The following is a 21178-nucleotide window of genomic DNA, read 5'->3' as shown; positions in this document are numbered from 1 at the left end:
AAGGGCGAAATGGCGCGAGGACAAGGAAGAAGGAAACGGTAAACCTACCGCTGATGGTAATTGGACATGTCATTAGTTACGCGAACGTGGAATCGAACGGGAACGAGGAAGAGGGAAAATGCCGAAGAGACGATATGAAAAGGAGACGATTCGACGTCAGGAATATCGAGTTATATCGCAACATGTAGAAGAGGATTCTCCGACGATGTGAAAGCAGCTCTGGCTTTTTCAAACAACATACGTGGCAGTAATTGAGGACTTACTCTCCTTTTACCAAACGTAGGAAACTGCTGACAGCCACTCGCCCGTAAATGTAATTTGGAAGACGAATTCGTATCGAATCGTTGAAGAAATTCTATTCGATACTCGGCGAAGCGGCATCTCCGAAGACGTCGAGTGGCGCGCTTGAAAAGTAAAAAAATAAAAAAAAGTGATGCGAGCAACATGGAAAAAAATCACCGTACGAAAGTTTGATACCGTCGTGTCTATTCATCTAATTCTCATTTATGAGAAAATTGACAAACTTTATATTTCAAGTTTGCAAGATCATGAATTATTGAAACAGAAACTTTTTATCGCTCGCATCTGTGTGTCATCGTGTCACATTTTCGCGAATAAAATTTTTTAAAGTTGTAACTTAATGTAAGTTACAATTTTCAGTATTTAATCAAAAGCTGATATCTTAGGAGCGAATGGACAATACTAGAGTGCGCGTGATGCGATCACATTTTAGAAAAACAGCGAAAGAAAAAGTCCGTACTACAAAGTGCGCATTGGTTTTCTTTTCTTTCCATTCAGATGAAAAGATTTTTTTCCTTCGACTGTGGAAAACGAGCAACTTCGAAAGACATAAGGCGGCGAAGATAATGATCGTTGGAATAGCATTTCCTCGAGAACATGAATGCAAAATGCACCGTCTGGTATTGCAGTCCCTGGAGCTGTTAATCTTCGGTCATTCGGAAACGCACAATGCGTCCCGATCCATCCATCTCTCTGAAAGCTGTCGTCCACACAATATCTCCGTTAATTCTCTCGCATTCGACGAACGGAACGGTATATAACGATTAAAAAAAACAATGCAGTCATATTAAACAGCGCGCGAAAAATTGAAATTAAATAAGAAATGGAAATGCCGAGAGACTGCAAAAAACGCCGAAAAAACTTACACAGAAACCTTGACACAATACATACAAATTTCCAGAACACCAAAGAAAAAAGTTCCATGTCCCGCAGGATCGTTTAACAAAATCCCGTTCAAAAAATATTCGTCAACGAATGAAGCAATAGAGTATCTCTTAATACAACAAACTTTCTACATTATTATTATTATTATTATTGTTTTAAGCAAGTGGTTAGAGCAATAATGTTTTGGTTCGTTAAAATTCCGATTCTTGCGACGATGCTTGCAGCGACGTGTCCGTAATTACGAGTCGGATAGGCGTGTCCGCAATTTCGAGTCCCGAGGATATGCAGAGACAATGAGGTAACCGAGACAATTTAACGAACGAGACACAGTCGCCCGGAGAGATGCGCCCGTTCGAGCCGATGGTGTGTCTATCATGCAGCTGTAGTCGCAATCTTCTTCGTCGTCGTCGTCGTCGTCGTCGTCGTCGTCGTCGTCGCCGTCTTGGAGACTCAAACGCTGGAAAATCCGCCGATGGATACACACGGCACTGTTAATCTCCCTTCGTCTGGAAGTGGGTCGGAAAACAATGGGATCCGTCGCTCCCATCTCTCGCTGCTTGTATGCCGCCGAGGTTGTCTTCTCTTGAGCCCTTCTCCTCCTCGCTTCTTTCCACGTCCCCGGGTTTTCCTCTCGAATCCTCCATTCATCCACTCGACTATTCTATCTCGCCAACCTTCGCTCGAGTGGCGGTGTAGAATACGAATGGATACCCGTTGGTTTAAGCCATGTGAATGATCTATGAGGTGTTTCCGCGAGTAACGAGAGTTTTCTCATCGATGATCGTGCTTTTCGTGTTTGCTGAAGCGATTATTATCGCGAAGATATTTATACGAAAGGTAAACAGGTTGGACAGGAATATACGACAAAGATATTTGATAATAGTTTTTAATTATTGAATAAGTAATCTAGGCGGAAGGACAAATTTTGGAAGGAAATTTTTATTTATCAATTTGAAGTTTTAATTTTTATTTTAAGTTACTTATGATTTTTAATATTTGGTTTATATTGGCGTTTTAATTTCTCATTCTTATTCAAGATTAATATTCTCTTTGGTAATCATACGATATTTTTACTGAAATATATTCTTAGAAAGAATATATCTCTTTTTCAATTTATCGTAGCAATAATGGGTAGGTAAATTTAAAAACCATGGATAACCATCGAAATTGTCCCCATTTCTCATGCTTTAGAGTTGACTAATATTTAATGAACGAGCGTGCTTCTCGAGCACGAAGTTTATATTTCGAATATAAATTCTCGATAATTTTCTTCGTCTTTAAACAAAGGTACTTTAAATACTTCACAAACTACTTCGTTAATTCTTAAACGAGAGAAAGTGAGTCGAAGAAAGACATACAAATATTCTCTGTCACGAGAGAACATTTTTCCATTTTCTTATTTCGCATTTTTGTCGTAGCTATTAAAATAAGAGATAAATTCCATTAAATTCTCAATTATATATAATTAAATACAAATTAATATTTCATATTAAATAAATTGTTTATGCAAGTTACACATATACATTCGCATCCGACGCATGGACCTCGTTAGTCCGAATTTAATTATGCCAGTCACTGAGACGTGTCTAATTACACAACCGTGTAATAAATTACGCACCGTGTGTCTTTCATTTCAAATTCAATTTTTGACGTGTGTTGCCACATGCCTGATTTTTTTATCGTCGTACGAAGGATTTATTATCAGTTTCACGGGCGCTTTTTTTACAATTGATTAAAGTAGCGGCTTCTCCCACAAAAGCGCGGAATGTAATTGAAGCGTTATTAAATCCATTTGACCGTTTCGCAGGTCGAACTGCCGATAGAATTGCATTCGTTATCTACTGCGACCCAGAAGTCGTACTTCGGATCCATTGCGACTCGATAGTGCTCTCAATTCCGCACCGCGGATTGGAAAGCAGTGACGTGGTTTTCCGTGCGAGATTAATATCGTTATCGACTGCGGAATATCGGCGGTAATTCCACAAACGTTCCTACGAAAAGTCGCCGAAGATCCCGAATTCACATAAGATATACTTCACGATCTGATTACTCTCGCAATTTTACAAAGTGAGATTTTAATTACTTTAAAAACAAGGGATTTTATGAAATAAATTATCTGTAACTATTATAACTCAAATTAGCGTAATTTGCGTTAAGCACGTAACATTTAAAACAAATAGAGAGCAATTAATCCAAGAGAACATATTATATTTCTCATTTCGAGCGATTTTCCATCGTATTTTCTATATTTTAAAAACACAACGTACTTGAAATGTTAAATATTTTTTAGGTCTTTGAAATAAAAACCAGCCTGTATGCTCGTATGTACATATGTCTGTGTCACTATTTGTATCACAAATAAATGATCAAACTGTGTTCTCAAGCGTTTCACAGAAACGGTGGTAGACACGGGGTGATATTAAAAAGTGCATCGCGTCCAAATCCGCCGTGTAAATGTCAAAAAGCCACCGTGAGAGATATCACATCGAGCGTCACATTCGCTACGAAGTAATGAAAAGTTCTCGAGTCAGTGCTTTAGAGTTTCGACGAAAACTCTACAGCACTCTAGGATATATTAAGACAGATGAATATGGGAGAGAAAAAGATAGAGAAAAGCTAAATAAAAATTAAATTCTAAAGCATTAATCTGCGAACACACCGCGTTATATCAATTTTATTTTTCTAATGAAATCATTTGTCTGGCTTATCTAATATTTTCACAAGGAAATTTAGAAAATTAAAAATTATTAAATTATTTATAATTTTATAATTTTTACTTATTATTTATAACTTAATTTATTATTTATAATTTAATTTATTTATTAAATGAGAATCTCTATGCGTTGTTAAGCGTTGAAACTGTTTAATTGTCCGTTTTGAGATACAATGCGGCTTTTCTACACAATAGATTGTAGAGCTTTCGTTACAAAAAGTACCCTAAATGCAATCAATTGTATTCGTCAAACTTACCCTTCGTGAGAGAGTGGCGATTGTGTGCAGAACTGGACCTTTGGTTAGTTTCCTCAGGAGCGGCTCCAGCTGCAAAATAAATTATTTCATATAAAACAACTTTGTCCATCGCAGCGGAGTTAGTTATTGAACACGCGAGCGTATTACGGCGGTGAATAAAAATTTAATTAAAAATGGTCGTCGTTTAATGACATACAGTTCCGAACGTTTCGAGCATCTTGCGCTGGTATTAGTATTCTAGTAGCCGCATCAATCCCTCGCAATGGAACAACTGGTGTCATCCCGTGGAAGACAGAAGGCAGGAAATTTAATTAAAGTTACTATTTTGGATTATACCACCTAAATTTTGAATTTAATTTCAGTCTATTGATTAAAGCGTGTTTTTAGACGGCCCATAATCTGTATCGGAATTACAAGAATAAAATTCTTGTAATTTCATGAGCTGTTTACTTTGACGCACAGGCAAGTTGTAAGTTGTTTAAAATTTGTTTAAATTGCTACCGCTAAATTATAGATAATAAATTAAATTAAATTACAATATAAGATAATTCGCAACTTTAAAATTAGCTCCGCGAAATACCTAAAAAGCCGAAATGTCTAGAATTAGCTTTACAACATTTCAATCTTGAGAATCGCGTGACAGCGTCGAATGGAGGAAGGGCAAATTTCCGGAATACGTCTCGTCGTTAAACGCGAGGAAGTTCCGCATATCCTTTCTAATCGCAAATAAAGTCGAGATGTCGATGGTAAACGAGGCAGAACACCCACACGTGCCATGAAGAAATTGCATTATGCCGACGAGTATCGAATCGTGCAACGCATGTAGGTAAAGGCTAGGGCTACGAAAGGTTGCGTATCAGGCATACGGTATACATGTATACGGTAAATGCGGGTGGTTGAACTTCGACATTTCGCAGAAAGGGTCTCTTCCTTCCATTACGCGGAGACATTCACCGACTCAATTGGATGGAACTCGGGCACGCTGAAAAGGTTCGATATGCAGGCTCATGTCTTCCGAATGAAACGTATATCTTCAGCGTAATTCACTTCGAGACTCGATGGATTTCGCTCTTATAGTGCGAGGAACTTATTGCTGATTTTGCTCGATAATTAAAATCTAACGTTGAACCGTAAAAGTTGAATGGAAAAAACGGAAATTGAATTATTTTTGTAGATTTATTTATAATAGATTGATTTGCAAACTGGGAAATTTGTTTTACAAATGTAAATGTTAAAATTTTAAAAGAGGACACGCATAAAAATATCACACGTAATTACTTGTGTAACATAATTTGAATATTTACATTTATAACTAATGTAAAAAATTTACATAGTTTTATGTCTAAAATGTTAGAATTACCATATTTAAAATTTAAAAAATTTTTAAAGCGTGTTTAAGGAAGAATAATATTTTAAAATAAACGCAGCGAGAGAGGTGAAACTATTTTTAATTTAATGCGGCAATGATTCATCGATAGCTTTTAGAAGGGGGGAAAAAAAAAAGACTAAATTACCTCTTGTATAAGAAATGAAGGAAAAGAGTACTTAGGCTCTAATTCCGCGGATTTTAAGTGAAAAAATAAAGAGTAGGAAGATAATAATCCGAGTCGGCGGATCTCACTTCCTATAGCGGAGTGTGATGTAGTTTAAAGTATCGAGCGGTGGATAATGATGCGGAACGACGGATGAGAAACGCTAACGATGATAACGCGAGACGTTTATGGTGAGGAGAAAGCATTTTATGATGGCGACATTGTCGTTCGCCGTCGATGGCCGTTCTTACGAGGACAGCTCTCGAAATTCTCGCTAAATTCGCGCTATTAAGACGTCGGGGGATAATGAGAGCAGAGAGGGTGAGGCGAGCGATAAACGCCGAGATAAAATCTCCGATTCGCGCATCGCGAAGAGAAACGTGGGGTGTGCGGGGGGGAGGGAGGGACACGAAGAGTCTGGGATCTTTGTGGTTTAAAGACGCCGGAGGTGTACTTTTGAAGGCGTCGCGACGATTGAAAAGAGTCTCGCTGAAAGGAGAGTCCGGCTCATTTAAAAATGTTCGTATGCTCCTCGGTTCACGTGTGAAGTCATAATAATCATCAGTCTTATGTCGGCTTGTCAAAAGTGCAGTCATTTACACTGCTGCTCTACCGGGAAGTGAAAAAAAATTTTCTCATTAATCTACGTCAGTATCAATCACGATAGACAAGACAGAAAATTGCATATATTTAGAGAAAGGATAGAGCAAGAATGACCTTACTGAAATATCTAAAGATCTAAAAATAATTTTGTTTGACCGTTAAAAATATTTAACCACGATATTGCAAATATTTTTTTATATTCTAGCAATCAATTTGAACGTCTTATATAATTATTTTGATGGCCCAACAAAATTATATTTTCAGATCAGTATGTATACAAATTTTTTTCAAATACTTAAAAGAAATATTCTTTTCATACATAATTCGCAAGATTTATCTTAAAGATTACGTCTAAAGTAGACCTCAAAAATTGACTGATTATTCTATTAAATCTCGGAGAACTGTTTACGCAACGCATGCAGATAAGAAGTATTAGCGTCGAATAGCATCTTTAGAAAGTTTCGATCGGTATCTGTGATTATTTTCACGTTTCAAGATTGTTTTCTCGCGGGATTAAGTCACTTCTCAAAGCTGGCGCGAGAGAGTGAATCAAAATTGTGTTTGCTATGTCACCGAGAGTGCGAATGACGTCTCGCGCAAATTTAGACGCAGTCGAAACTGCAAAGCGGAAATGCAAAGCGAGATAAAAGGAAATGGCCGCGCGGGAATAAACATGAGTACGCGAGTTCTCGCATCTGCAGGACGAGGCCACGTTCGTCGAGCAGCACCGTGGCTCCACATAATCTCGCGATTTACTGGCTATCGATGTAAGACTCGCGAATAAACCGCATCGCTACCTAACTACACCTGCACCGTACAACGGCAAACGGCGTTACGTAAAAGCGTTCGCCGACGAGAAATTCTGTATTTTCAACCGACGGAGATTTACGGATTTTATTTGTCTTTGAAGAAGACAACAGGAAGACAAAGACGCTATTTTAAACATCAAATATCTTTTATTAAAAACATTTGAATACTTAATATTAATGTAATTACTTATTAAAATTTAGTAAAATATTAACACTTATGTTAATTAATATTAATATTATAAGTTTAATTTAAATATTCAATATTAGCTTTCCTTCAATTTTACTTCAAAGTATCGATAAAGGATAATAAAGATGTATAATTTAGTTGTTCTTTACATATTTACGTGATAATTAACTGTTCTATTTGCTCTTTGAAAAAAAGGATTCATCTTCTAAAATTCGATATTTCCGAGCACACAAAAGCACTTAGTGACGTACATCGCGCCTAAGTTTGCTACGCTGCCAGGAACTTGAGGGCGCTTCAATTTTTAAATGGAGTCTTTTGTATTCTCGCACGAACTGAATTCACCTAGAGGTACTTTCGAGATGTAACAATTCTTATCGCATCTCACCAGTCCGGAGTTACATTCCCTCTACATCGCAACCTAAAGGGAAAAAGCGTCCACCAACGACTATAAATTTTCGGGCAATTCTCACGCAAAATAATCTGGAAAGCTAACCGCGAGCGCCATTTATGATGCCAAGTACGTGTAGAAAATACTCATTTGAGATGCAAAACGGATTTTGTTTAATGAGATTTTAAATCTCTTTACGTCGTACGAAGATTAACAAGATTTTCAAATAATTTCTTAGTTGTCTTTAAAATTCTTTTCTGTACAAGTAAATAGAGATGGAAGCGTAGAGAGAAAAGAGTTTTTCGCACGAGTGTGCATAAAACGCGTGCAAAGATTCTTGTTTCCAACCGAGAGACGTTACGTGAATGGCGATCGGGAAACTCGGTGTCTTGCGTTATGTAAGAAATTCGCACGCAGGTGTGACGCGATCGATTTGCATAAACCTCCGGCAAATTATTGTTAATAATAAATTACGAACGGGAGAAGCAAGAATGCGGACTTCGAACATGACACGAATTAATTTTTCGCCTCCTTTCCCGAGGTTGCGTGATAATGGTAGCCGGTTTATTTGCAGGTCGTTACGGGGACCAGTGATTACATCGTCGCGTTGCGTACACTCGAATGCACTTCAAGGTCCCGGGAGCAAATATCAGCAGCCGTTTAACTAGTAAGCAAATACACGCTAACGCATTTAGCACGACGCCCGCTGGTGATTCGACGTTGCGTCCTGTGTGTAGACACAGCAAGTCGATACACAACACGAAAATGTAAATCTCGAAAGCTTTCAGACCGGTTTTAACGTTCAACTATTTATACATGAGTGAAGTAGCATTAGTCTCTATAGTTCATAAAAGATTGACAGAGAACTTTTTAAATAAATTAAATTTTTTCAAATTAAATCTTTTCTTTCACAAATATCGGTGCGAACGATAAATAAACACAGATCTCGGAATGTCATCGTATCTAAATTCTATAATCGTGCGTTTAATGTCGCATCTCTCTCGGTGTCATGTTCAACATGATTGAACTTGCGTGACAAGATTCGTAATCTTATAGATAAAACACCTCGATAAGATCAGATTTAAGTGGCGGTGTAACACGGTGGAAACATTCTATTTTTTTTTCTCTTCGAGACATTAACAGTGTCACGTCCATGTAATCGGGGGTTTCGCGTATCGGTAGACGTAACGAATTTGTATTGGCCGGTTTATCGGACATTAAAGAGAGTTAATTACTGCCAGGCGCCGACGAAGAAATAGCAGCTGTTCGTTCTCTGGAGCGTCCCGACGTGCGCCGGTTAATTACCGGCGACACGACCCCCTTCGTACTTTGAAAAGGCGCTTAAATTGCCGGCAGTGCAATTCCTGGGAGAGCCACGCGTATCTTGATCGGACAATGGAAATCCGCCGCCTTTCGCGTTGCAATTAAATAGTCGATCGACTATTTAAGTCACTAATTGCAATGTCTCACTATAGCCTTTTCGCAAGCGTATAAGATAAACGCTTGTTTTATTCGAATTTCGAGACTTTTAGGATTGGTCTAATTAAAGTAGTAAAGTCTAATAATGGGAAATTATAAATGAAAAGTTGGGAAAAATATAGCGATAACAATCTAGCGATTTATTCATAGAAATATGCAACTGTTCGATTTTTTACTTATATATTTTAAATGCTATTAAATTTTGCGATACTTGACTTATACAAACCAATTTACCAGGTTTTCCTAGATTGTCCAAGCTTATTAAAAATATGTTATATTTGATATATTTTATAAATATATTTTTAAGATTAAGTTTCATTGTAATCTCGATATTTCGTGAATAATTTTCATTGACAGTGATTTTACTCTGTTTCTAAATTAAAATCAAAACTTATTAAAAATAAATTTGATATATTTAAAAAATTGATATTTTTAAAATTAATAATTTCATCATAATCTCGATATTTCGTGAATAATTTTTATTAAAAATGTTTCTGAATTAAAATCGAAGATCATTAAAAATATAATTGAAATATTTAATTGACATATTAAAAATATATTTTTAAAATTAATAATTCATTATAATAATTCTTGAATAATTTTTACTAAAAGTAATTTTATCATTCATACCTCCGCTTCTATAAAAGTAAATTGTTTCTAAATAAGAGAGAAAATTGTGATACATGTGCAAGGAACATGAGGAAATATCGCTCGTTCTCCTCCCTTGTCAAGCAGTATGGTGAACCTTAAAAGGACGAAACTGATGAGGAAGAAAATGGAGAACAACGATGGACGGGAAAAGGCGATAGCTACTATCAAGCGATGTATTAATTTAACGGTTGGATAGTTTCTAGCGGAAGAATAGAATGATCTATAAGGTCTACAAGTATAAAATATCTCTCGAAAAACCCGGAACTCTGATCGGTCGCGTCACTCTGTCCGTCAACGTTACAACTGAAAAGATTTATCTTATCTTAAACAATAAAATTCTCAGAAAAACACATAAAATTACATAAATCCCTAAAATTTCTCAACAAATAAAAAAATTTCGAAATCATCTCAAAATTGCGAAATCAAGTACAGACAGAAGAAAGAGAAAATGGCCTCGATATAAAAGCGGTAAATCTGCTTTCGAGATTGAATTACAATGTTATTGTCCCGATTTTTGCGGGATAGGAATCTCACATAATACTTCTGAACAATATTTCTTAATATGAACGATACTTCTTGAAGCTGCCATTATCCGGGTCGTTACACTTCGAAGAAATGCTTGTTTCAATAATGCTTTGTGCAACGATTCGCGTTTATGGTGGCGACGAACATAAACTCGAGCTTCCTTTCAGTTATATCATCGTTTCCGTTTAATCGTAAGATCGTCGTGATATCAGCCGTGAATATGACGAAGGAAACCGTCTGTTGTTCGACACGGATGCCGCGAATATTTCGCTTGCACTATATGCCGGCCATTGTTTCCGCGCCGTAATGAATGCAATCGTAAAAGTATCTTTAAGAAGGCGCTATCTTTAAGAAACACAAGGAAAAGTACTATGTGCATCCAACGCAATCTTTCTTGTGTGACTGACGAGAAAAAAATCCGGCTACTGCTTTCAAGCTGCTTCGGAACCGAAATTTCATTGCGGTTCACGTTGCACTTTTTTTCCGAGTAGAAATCCGCATTTAAATTACGCTACTTTCTTCCCCGCATTAAAATTTCATAAGAGATGAATGTTAAGATATTCGTTTTGCATTGTATAATTAGGTATTTAATTCGTACCGTCTTTTCCTCGACGACTATCGTTCAAGTCGTAACGACTCAAAGTTTCGGATGCAATATCGAGTCTAAAAAGACAACATATCGGACAAGCTGACATTTATCCATGCTGAAAATGTCAGAGACGAATGTCTGCAGTGATAAATGATCTACATGGTCAGGCGTCGGGTTACACCGAGGCGCAATTTCCAACGCCAATTTCCAGGCAACGTTTGTTACGTTCCTTTATGTATTGTTTCTACTAATTTTTTTTTTTCTCGCGCGTTTTCGATGATTTTCAGTTGATTATATCTCTATGACTTCAGTTTATCATCAGCCTTGCGTGCTATCAAACCGTATGTTATTTCAAGATTATCTGATGTTTAAAAAAGCGTGAAATGTGCAAAATGAAACATTATCGTCTTCTCAGAATTTTCTATGCAGAAAATGAAAAATGTACTTCATGGAAAAAAAAATTGGCTGACAAAAAACTATTGACAGAGCTCTATTAATGTTTTTTATGTTCGAATTTAATTATTGTGAGCATTTTGTATGTCGTCATGATTTAAAATAAAATAGGTATATATGAATGTATTAATCAGGACACCCATATATAGGTCATCAAGTTGGCATCTCGAATTTTTACAAAGTGAATATCGCATTTTACTGTTCACAATTTTACTGTCCACGTTTGTTCGTAAATAATTATTTTTTGTCCACCCAAAAGAATTATAAACAAATATAAAATAAAAACAAATATAAAAGAGCAAATTTCTCTCATAAATGCGTTTTTCCTTAAATTACATATAAAATTTAATTGTCTCTACAACAAAATATTATTTTTGTAAAAGTTTGCACTTGGAAGTATCAATTTCACAGATTACTTTACTAGAAAATCCGGAACATTGAGCTTTTCTACGAATAGAATTCACGGAATAAGGAACCGTTACTTCCCTTAATAAAATACGGCCCATTGGGAATCGGGCGAGAGTAGGCAGATGAAAAACAAAGGGAAATACGCGTGTTGCGTGCGCACGATACAACATCTGAGGCTTTAGACGTCAGCGTGTCCTGAATAAAATAACGCAATGCTAGGATTTTAATCATTTTAATCCACACTCAGTCAAATGAAGCGCGAGACACAAATGATAGCTTCTGAATAAAAATGAGATAAACGTTCCGGCACATGTCCACGTTCTTGGACATGTATATCGTTGAATAAAATTTATTTCTGTTATCCTATTATGCTCGTTTGAATAATGTAAAACGCGTATCGTGACTAGATTGCGTTCTGTAAATGAGACAGACGGGAAGCCTAAGACGATTAGGCATTATTAGACGGACGGTGGTATTCCCTAATAAGAATATTCCGACGAAGCTTCCTGATGTACAAAGACGCCTCCGCGATTATTTGCATGACAGATTAATTGTCTCGATGTCCACGGAAGGCAATTACGGGCTAATTCGATACGCGTCAGATGCCACTTGCGCTGAATCGCCTTGATTTTCTGACTGACTGTTGACGTGCAGCGTTGGCGTTCCGCATGCGGAGAGAGAGAGGCGGAGAAAGAGAGAGAGAGAGAGAGAGAGAGAGAGAGAGAGAGAGAAAGAGAGAGAGATATGGTATGATTCGATTTGGAACTCTCGTCTGAGCGATTGATGCAGATTCATTTGCATCCGCCTCACGAGATCACGCGTGGCTCTGTGCGTTGAGCATGAATGGCTGCCAAATTACCGCACGAGTTCACGTGGCACGCATATGCATACGTGTACGGAAAAAAATGCAACCGACTGATTAAAATTCAGTAGATATTTTGCGGAGATTTAAAATCGCGAGGAATAGACGAGGTCGCATCTCAAAATGTGTAATCGATAAATATCTGATAAGATCTGGCCGTTGGTACGCTTGATGATATTTATTGCACCAAGCACGATTTTTCGCATGAAACGGCGCCATGGCGAGAAACTAAAGAGGAGAAGGAGGAGGAGGAGGAGGAGGAGGAAAAAAGCGCGAAAAAATATGCGTATCGGACGGTAAAACAAAGGCAGGCTTATCCGCGCCGACAATTCAGAGCGCTCGGCGCTTGTTTTCATTTCCCATTTCGCGCTGCTGCTCGACGATGCAGGAAATCGTCGAGTACACATTCGTCGTGTCTGAAAATATAAAACAGCGGGAAGCAGGGAGAGAAACGGAAGCGATTACCGTTTTATGTTCATTGACACAAAAGCTGATGGTAACTTTGGGCCGGAAATTTAATTAAGAGATTGGATTAAGATCGTTCCGCCGAATGTCGAATTTCACAGAGCGTACGTATCTGATTCCAATGCGTGCATATCTTGGCAAATAATTTTTAGAAAGACCGGGGGGGAGATGTGATTAAATTTTTGTGAGAACGTGATTGCGTTTTGGAGATATTTTAAGCGCTATTTGTATCTCAGCAGCGAGAAATCTTTATTTTATTCTTTTCTACATTGTTATTTCACTTTTTGATTATATCCGATTTGGTTATATCCGATGCTGTTACTTTAGTAAGTAGTATGAGAGAATAGTAGTCGAGTTTACTTAAGTATACCTTCTGTCCCTAAATGGGGAAGGAATGAATAAATATCGATTCCCACGCCACATAGCCTTGTGTTTCTTGGCCATTTCGCCAAATCCAATTTCAGAATGGCATTTAGAGGGGATGGATATATAGTCCATATTGTAGTGTAAAAGGAAACCACTTTCTGTCACCGTGCGCCACGTGCGTGGCAATATCGCCGGAACATTTCTTTAAACGAGCCGAAAGTTTCGGCGAGGGGGTCGGGGGGGGGGGGGGGGGGTGGGAAAAATAAAGCTCCGGAAATGCGGAAGGAAAGCCTTCGGCGCACCTGGCAACCGCATATTCTGGAGCGACGAGGTATATCAGCGACAAAGCGGAGGTAAACTCTCGCGTGTATGAAAAGTGGTGCAGCCAGTATGCTAACAGCTGCCATATCTTTATCCAGTAACTGAAAGCTCTGGAGGCACGGCAAGCCAATTTTGGAGATTTACCTCTCAAAGGTAAATAGATAAATCAAAAGCAACGTTGCACAATAATGCGATGATGCGACCTAAGAGAATAATAGAATTGACAAGATAAGTGTATCGAGTGTATACAAACTCTGGATATTAAATTATTTCAGATATTACAGATTGACAAAGTTTTGTTTTTTCGGAAAAAAAAAAGACGCTTTTAATCTCGCTTCATGTATTGCAGTAACTGTTTGCTTGTTCGTCTTCTTTGTGCCGGATAACTCCGCCGGATCGGAATAGGCTACCCGCAGTATCGGTCGAATCTCTTTCAGACTAGACATTTGATTATCCTGTCGAAACCCATTTATGCATTGACGTGATGATTGGGTCGAGGGAGATAAAAGCCGTGATATCTCTATCTTCGAACGAATCTTAAAAAAGAGAGAGAAAGAATGTTCAATAAGCTCCGGTCGCTCGTATTCTAACCCACAAAAATGGCTAGCATCCTCTTCCGCTGGCTTCCTCACAAGGAAGGTCTCATTTTATCTTCTTTTGTGGCAGATTTCAATTGGCAAGATGTCGCCGCAAAGGGACTTCTTTTCTTCCGGCGATATCGCGACGGCAAGATGGACCGAAACAGGACGAGGGCGTAAATTAGATCACTCGATTAAAAGGGTGATAAAAAGCTAGTAATCCGACTTTGTTGAGCGAATGCATTAGCAGCGACTGCGTGTATTTCCACGAAAGAGTACAGTTAATCAAGTAGTTATCCATTATCCAATCATTTTTTAATGAGGCCACTCCCAAGAGCGGACAGCAAGAGTAATTATAAAATATAACAAGATAATATAAATTTAAGATATTACGAGGAAAAGAGTAATATTTTGTGTTTATATTGCAATCCGTATTATATAACCTTACGAAATAAATATATTAAAAATTGTCCATATTTTTCGACGAAGGAATTACTTCAAAAGTAATCTAAGAAAAGTAACGTTTAAAACTACATACGAGTAACCCGCGAGGGTTATCCATCATCATCGATAGAAGACCGTTCTAAGCTGTAGTTTTATTCAAAAATCCATGTCCGCGGTGGAGAAACGCTGTCAGAAAAAGGACCGTGTGTCACAAAAGCGTGGGAATTTTATTTTCGCCATTCCTCAGGATGCAATCGCCGCCAGTAGGAACGAATGTCGGAACTCCGTGACTTTTTTCGCACCAGACCCCCAATCCATCGGCGATCGGGCTCGTTTATCACAGGAGCGGAGAGATCTATCGGCTGCCAGCGAACAATCGGAAAATTTGTCGGGTCATTAGCATTCGCGATCGAGTCTCAAACGCGACGACGATCCCGATGCGCCGAGCATTATTCCCCCCCCCCCCCCCTCCCCGCTAGCCGTTTCATCCGCCGTCTGCTGTCCGCACCATCTGATTAATGACCGAAGCCGATAGTCAATGCATTCCGCTCGCTTTCCCACCGGGAAAATCGCGCCCATGTTTTTGAGCTATCGACATTCAATGCGAAAGCAATTCTATCCCTCTTCGTGGCGGCGTAGCGATTGGGGATTTATTTTAAATATTATGAATATTGTCGATTGTCGTAATCTGTGCATATATTATACAGCCTTTTCTCATCTTCCGTGGCATTACGATGACATTTCTCGTTGGTTGAAAATGATCATCGAAATGTCATCGAAACGGAATGACGCTAGGCTTTTTACTTTACCAGCTTGACATTTAGGTCTGCTTGGCTCTTTTTTTTTTCTACACCCTCCCCTTCAATCACGAGGTTAGACTCTCGCTTTAAATAAATTGATTCGTTTGATACTTGAGACGATAAATGCTACTACTTTCGCCGTGATAATTACTATTCGCTCGACATAGCTCGGCGTAGGATGTTTCTGGGTCGTCTAAGGTCCTGAGAATAAAGGGCGCTGCCGACTGCGTTTCTCTCGCCTTTCACAGAGTAATTGCAGTGCTAGATAAGACTAGGATGCATTCTAGGTTCTTCCGGGGTGGGGGAGAGAGGAGGGATGCCACAAAAAAAAGGATGGATTTAAAGCAAGGCAGGATCTGCAGACGGCACTGATTTATAGCGCTGTTATTACGCTCCGTTGCCAAGTTATCAATATCGAGTTGGACATTTTGGCAATGTGGCTGAACGACTTTGACTGTCTTCGTTCGAAAAACGCCAAGATACTTTTGTAGACATTAAAAATAACCGAATTGAAGCCTAATTATTTCGAGAAATATTTTATAAGATCCATTAAAAAAAAAGTAGCTAATATAACGAAATGTTTTATTTCTATCTTATTCTTGATAATTTTTATAATTCTTTCTAAGCGTTTTCATTCTGCAAATATTCAGATATTTCTGCAAATATTCAGATATTTTTATTTAATTAAACGAATTCCACGTAACGGGCTAACAGCCGTTCCTTTCACAAAGATGGAGAAAGCCTCTTCCTGGGCTTGAGCTCAAACCGAATAAACGCGAATTTACAGCTCGCATGTAAGCGTCCTAAATTGAACGATTTATCGGCATTGGGACCAGAGGCGTGCAAGAAACTCGTTAACGAGAAGTAGCTTTTAACGACGGACTCGGCTGTTAACGAGAAGGGCCTCGAGGATGCCGGCATGCCGGCAATTCGAGACGGCTGTCATAACATTGCGCACTTTTGCCTCGCACGCGAGAATCGTAAACAATATCCCATAATTAATTACCCGCAAGTCGGTTCATTCGCGAGGAAGAGTTCAGCGATCGCGCGTAAGCTCGCAAAGATGCGCGGTGGAAATAATTAATCGCCCATTAACGTCGTCGGGCGTAATTACTGCCGCCGAGTATCGTGCGAAACGGAACCGCATCCAGCTGTGAGATAACCGATCGTTGTTTCCGGTTATACAACGAGACCCACGCGAATTCCGATGATTTATGGCAAACGGAGACGGCACATTGTGCGTCATGTTAAATCCGCCATTAACAAGGAGCCTGTATTTCTCTTTTGAGCCAGCTTTTCCAAGAGAATGCATATCAAGAAACAGTATTGTTTTCTTCTAATGAGATCGAATCGGATTAAAATTATTTCTGTAATTTGATATCCTGTCGTTTCTTTGTTTACATCGCAGTTGTTCAGTGTGTAAGACGCATTTGGTTTGTTACCAGGATGTCTACCCAAACCTGAAAACAGAATTTCTTGAGAATTATATACCCTTTTCAAGGCGAATTTATTAAACATTCCAGATAAAACTATTTTTAAATGTGTATCTTACAAATAAATATATATTTATTGTGTAAAGTTCTTAATACTTTCCACTTATAAAAGTTTATAAATCATAAAACAAAATTAAGAATCACTCGAGTTTTAATAATTAAATTTGAAAAATTTTGAAAGAAACTATGAAGATCCTAACATAAATATTTTATATTGTATAAAATTTTAAAATTTTATTTTCAAAAAAATTGTATAATGCATAATCAATACAAAATTCAAGTTTTGTAAAACTTGAATTTTGTATTAAAATAAACTATTAAAATATCCATTTTTATTAAATAAAATTGTCTCATCTCATCGAAATCTTGTTTTCTATATTGAATACTAGATTAATCGTAAAATCAGTGCTCTGATGTTTAGAGTGGATGGATCCACTTATTGTTAACAATTCAATCAACAAACTTTTGATTGTAATATAAAATATTAAAAAAAGCAACTTCAAAAAAATTCCCTGAGAATTTCAGGTTTTCTATAGCTTTCTGCAGGTAGTACACATCCCGATTATATAAGAACCTTAAATTACTTAGCAGTCAACGACACTTCCTCTACATTGGCAGCATATTTTACGGCTCGAGGAAGCGTCGCCTAACGTCGTATTTCCGAAGGATGTTTCGAAAACTTGATTTACGTTCGAGTATCACGCGATCCAAGGGAAAGACTTAAACGAGATAAGAGTCCGAAAGAGCAGTTTGAGAATGAAATAGCGGGTGAATCGACAACTTCTCGCACAGGATTGTCTTTGATGTCTGCCTTCCGGGTGTTTCCACATGCATCCTGTACGTCGTTGAATTGACGAGAGTTTCATCGGCGCCTGGTTATTCCGGCAAAGTAATTCGGGCAACATGTATCGAGTATAAAAGCAGCAACGCGAACCGTCACCACCTACTTCGCTGAGAGATCCTTCGATACTTCGGATTTAATTAAAACAACGAGCCTGGGCCTGCCATCCAAGAAAGCGCGTCTTAAACTCGAGACGCACGACGTCGACATCTACTAAAACTTAACCGTAAGCGAGACACGTAAACTTGGCACTGTGAATTACTTGACTTGTAAATTTCAGGCTAGTTCGCGCTGAAATCTCGACGTCATTTAATGCAGCTCGACCTTATTGTTAATTGAAATCTTTTGTGTCTTGTACATTTGTCAAAGTTGTTTAATAATAAGTAGTAAAATTAAACTACCGAAAGGAGTATTGAACATCTCGATCGGAAAGGAAGAAAAACGAAAGATCGGCCCTTTGTGAAAGACAAGCATTCTCTGTAATGCGTTATGTATATGTAATACATATACACATAGTTATGTATTTCTTTTTGTGACGCGTCGAGTTCAGTAAATTCTCTTGCGACGGAGATAAAACATTCGACCCTTTTCTTCGTCGTAAAAGCGCTGCGAAAGAAGTTACATAAATTTGTAAAGTAAATAACTGTAGCTTAGCAAATATGTGAGTCGAGGTATGCCGAAAGTCCAAGTTTCGCCGGAAACTTGAGGCTCCTCGATCTAGATGCGCGTTCTAGATATCCGAACACCGTCGACTAACGAAGGAAACTATTAGCGAAATATATCTTCTCGGCAACCGATATCGTGGAGCATACCGGAGGAGGAGAGCGAACTAATGCGCCTGAAATATACTCACAAATGTACAACTAATTAAATATGCAGATCTGCAACCAGCCTCGAAATAGTGACTAAACGAAGCTGATCGTTCAAAATAACTGACTTACACCATAACAGATGTCTTGTTAGAAAAATTAAAAATTATTATAAGTGTTAAAATAAGATTCTTGAAAATAATTAAAAAAATATATATATATATATATATATATATATATATATATATATATATTGGAATTATCTTGAATCTTATATATATAAATTTTTAATTTTCAAATAAATTTTCAAATTTTATGAATAAATGTGATAAATGTGATGTATATATCATATTTAGAAAATTGAAAAGTTCATCTAAAAATTAAAAGTTAATTTATTCGAAAAAAAATTAATTCATAATACAAGGTTAAATCTCTTCAATGTAAATGAAGTAATTGTTTAATTTATCACATTATGTCGACAATGCAAATTTCGAATAGCAATAATCGTCATAATTTATAACTACGTTTAATCACAGTTACCCGCGCGAGCGGACATCGTAATCAAATTAATAACCGGGAAACGATTCACTGCTGAACTTCAACAACGTCAACGTTTATGCGAGACAATAATATCACTTACGTCACGTGAGTTTGATCGATAGCTTCGAGATTTTTGATACAATCGGGATGATGTGTCGTGATGATCGTCTCAAAAGAATTCCGGCAATGTTGATCGAAGTTATCGAAAAGATATCTTTCTCCGTCGAAGAGTGCGCAAACATTCGACGAAACGTTTCAACTTCGTGAGAGAGTTTCAAAGTGCATTCTTCGAACAATGAGCAAAGTCTTTCGTATCTTGACGGAAAAAAAGCCGATAAAAAAAAAGAACTTGGAAAAAGTACTGAGATAAGAAAAACGTCTGGTTTAACGCGGATTGAGGCTGAATCGAGCAGTGACCTCGTTGAAATTAAGTTCTTTAAATTAATTGTGGTTTCTTATAGCCAGTAACGGCGCATTTACTTAATCTCGTATCGCGAACATTTTCAAGTTCCTTCAAGTTCCTTTCAAGTTCCTTCAGTAACGGCGCGGTAAAAAGGAGTAAAGTCGGAAATCGATGTGAATACGATCATCGACAGTGGTAGTTATAAGGAAGTTTCTTTTCCTTCTTCTCAAAGATTAAATGTAGTTAGGTTTCCTCTCAAAGAGGATCTTATTCTCCTTTCTTAGCGGAGGCATTAGATGTAGAATCGTAAATTAAGGTTCGATTATGCAAATGGCTTTTCCATTATAAATACCTGACGCCGCAGAAGAAAGATAAGACGCTTTCCTCAACTCCGGCGAATACTCACCTGAAAAAGAACAAAAAAAAATATAACATTAGAAATTTCGTCCAGGTTAATGGATCTTATGCGTTAGAAAAAGATCACATCTTCGTCCTCTTTTTCAGAAGCTATTTTTATTTGCGTGACTCCATGCAAAATAATTTGATTTTAACACATATTTTATTTCAACTTTAATTATCGATAGATTTAATTTCAAAGACATTAAAGACGACCTACAATATAATTTTATGTATCTTACATTTTGATTTGTCAAATGTTTCTTGTCTCACATAATACGTAAAATTATAAATATCTATCTTGAATTTTACTCTGATATAAATTATGGATGGTCTAAAGTAGGGCTGTAAATATTGAAGATATTCTGTAGTTGAGAAGACAACTTCTTTCGAGTATATCTTGTATACCAAGACATATGGAAAAAAACTTGGTATCGCAAGCAAACCCGAGAGTCCTCGAGCATCACGAGTTGGCACATCGCGAGATGGCTTTGGTACTTTTAGGCCTCGAGTGCAGTCGATGCAGTTCCGAAGGTCTCGGGAGAGAAAAGAAGTTCCTCGATTGTGAGAAAAGGTACCGTGTCAAGATGCCATCTCAGCGATTCGGGGACATCGTTGAAAATATCAACGTATTGCCTCTTATCAGCGAGATTCGCCGATCGAGACGTCAGTAGCTCATGCAATTGCAATCGCATGCAATTTAGGTGACAACTATTCAGCGTATTGAATCGTATATCCAAAATGCATAACCGTTAAAACATGGTATAAATATTAGATGATTTCATTGTCGAGTTCTTTTTATTAAACGATTCAGTAATTGTAGGATTTATTTAAATTATTTAAATTTTCATGCGGTATCAAACAATTAAGCTTCCCTTTTAAAAATATTAATTATGAATTTAAAAAAGAATCTGTGGATAAATAACGCGGTGAAATACACTTTTTATACTTTATGAGAGTAAATAAGAGGATATAAAAATATCCAAGAGAAGAAAAGAGTCTACTTGTGTCGACTGTAGAGACGATCGGAATCCCAGGACACAATGGGAAAGAGACCGACGAAAGGAAACCCCCGCGATCG

At 37.6% G+C, this 21178-nt stretch overlaps 1 protein-coding gene and 1 long non-coding RNA gene across 34 annotated transcripts in view; one reads left to right on the top strand and one right to left on the bottom strand.

Moving 5' to 3' along the window:
- Window positions 1–8413, top strand: part of LOC148938322 (uncharacterized) — a 54603-nt gene extending 46190 nt beyond the window's left edge. Inside the window, exon 2 of the long non-coding RNA XR_016139088.1 lies at window positions 8249–8413. This is a non-coding gene — a long non-coding RNA (uncharacterized LOC148938322). The remainder of the gene's footprint in view (window positions 1–8248) is intronic.
- LOC105431675 (uncharacterized) overlaps window positions 1–21178 on the bottom strand; it is a 94282-nt gene that overhangs the window by 19556 nt on the left and 53548 nt on the right. For 18 of the 33 annotated variants that reach the window (XM_089075548.1, XM_089075572.1, XM_089075560.1 and 15 more), the window contains 2 exons: window positions 20054–20107; window positions 4156–4224 (listed from right to left, as the gene is read on the bottom strand). In XM_089075548.1, coding sequence (XP_088931674.1) covers window positions 4156–4224; window positions 20054–20107 — 123 coding nt within the window. The remainder of the gene's footprint in view (window positions 1–4155; window positions 4225–20053; window positions 20108–21178) is intronic. The other 15 variants (XM_089075569.1, XM_089075594.1, XM_089075616.1 and 12 more) reach the window with 1 other exon arrangement.

Source organism: Pogonomyrmex barbatus, unplaced genomic scaffold, assembly GCF_055798465.1.
Source record: "Pogonomyrmex barbatus isolate J1 unplaced genomic scaffold, ASM5579846v1 scaffold1, whole genome shotgun sequence".
Taxonomy (NCBI): domain Eukaryota; kingdom Metazoa; phylum Arthropoda; class Insecta; order Hymenoptera; family Formicidae; genus Pogonomyrmex; species Pogonomyrmex barbatus.
The sequence above is the reverse complement of the archived record's forward strand: the minus strand, read 5'-3'. Positions and strand labels throughout refer to the sequence as shown.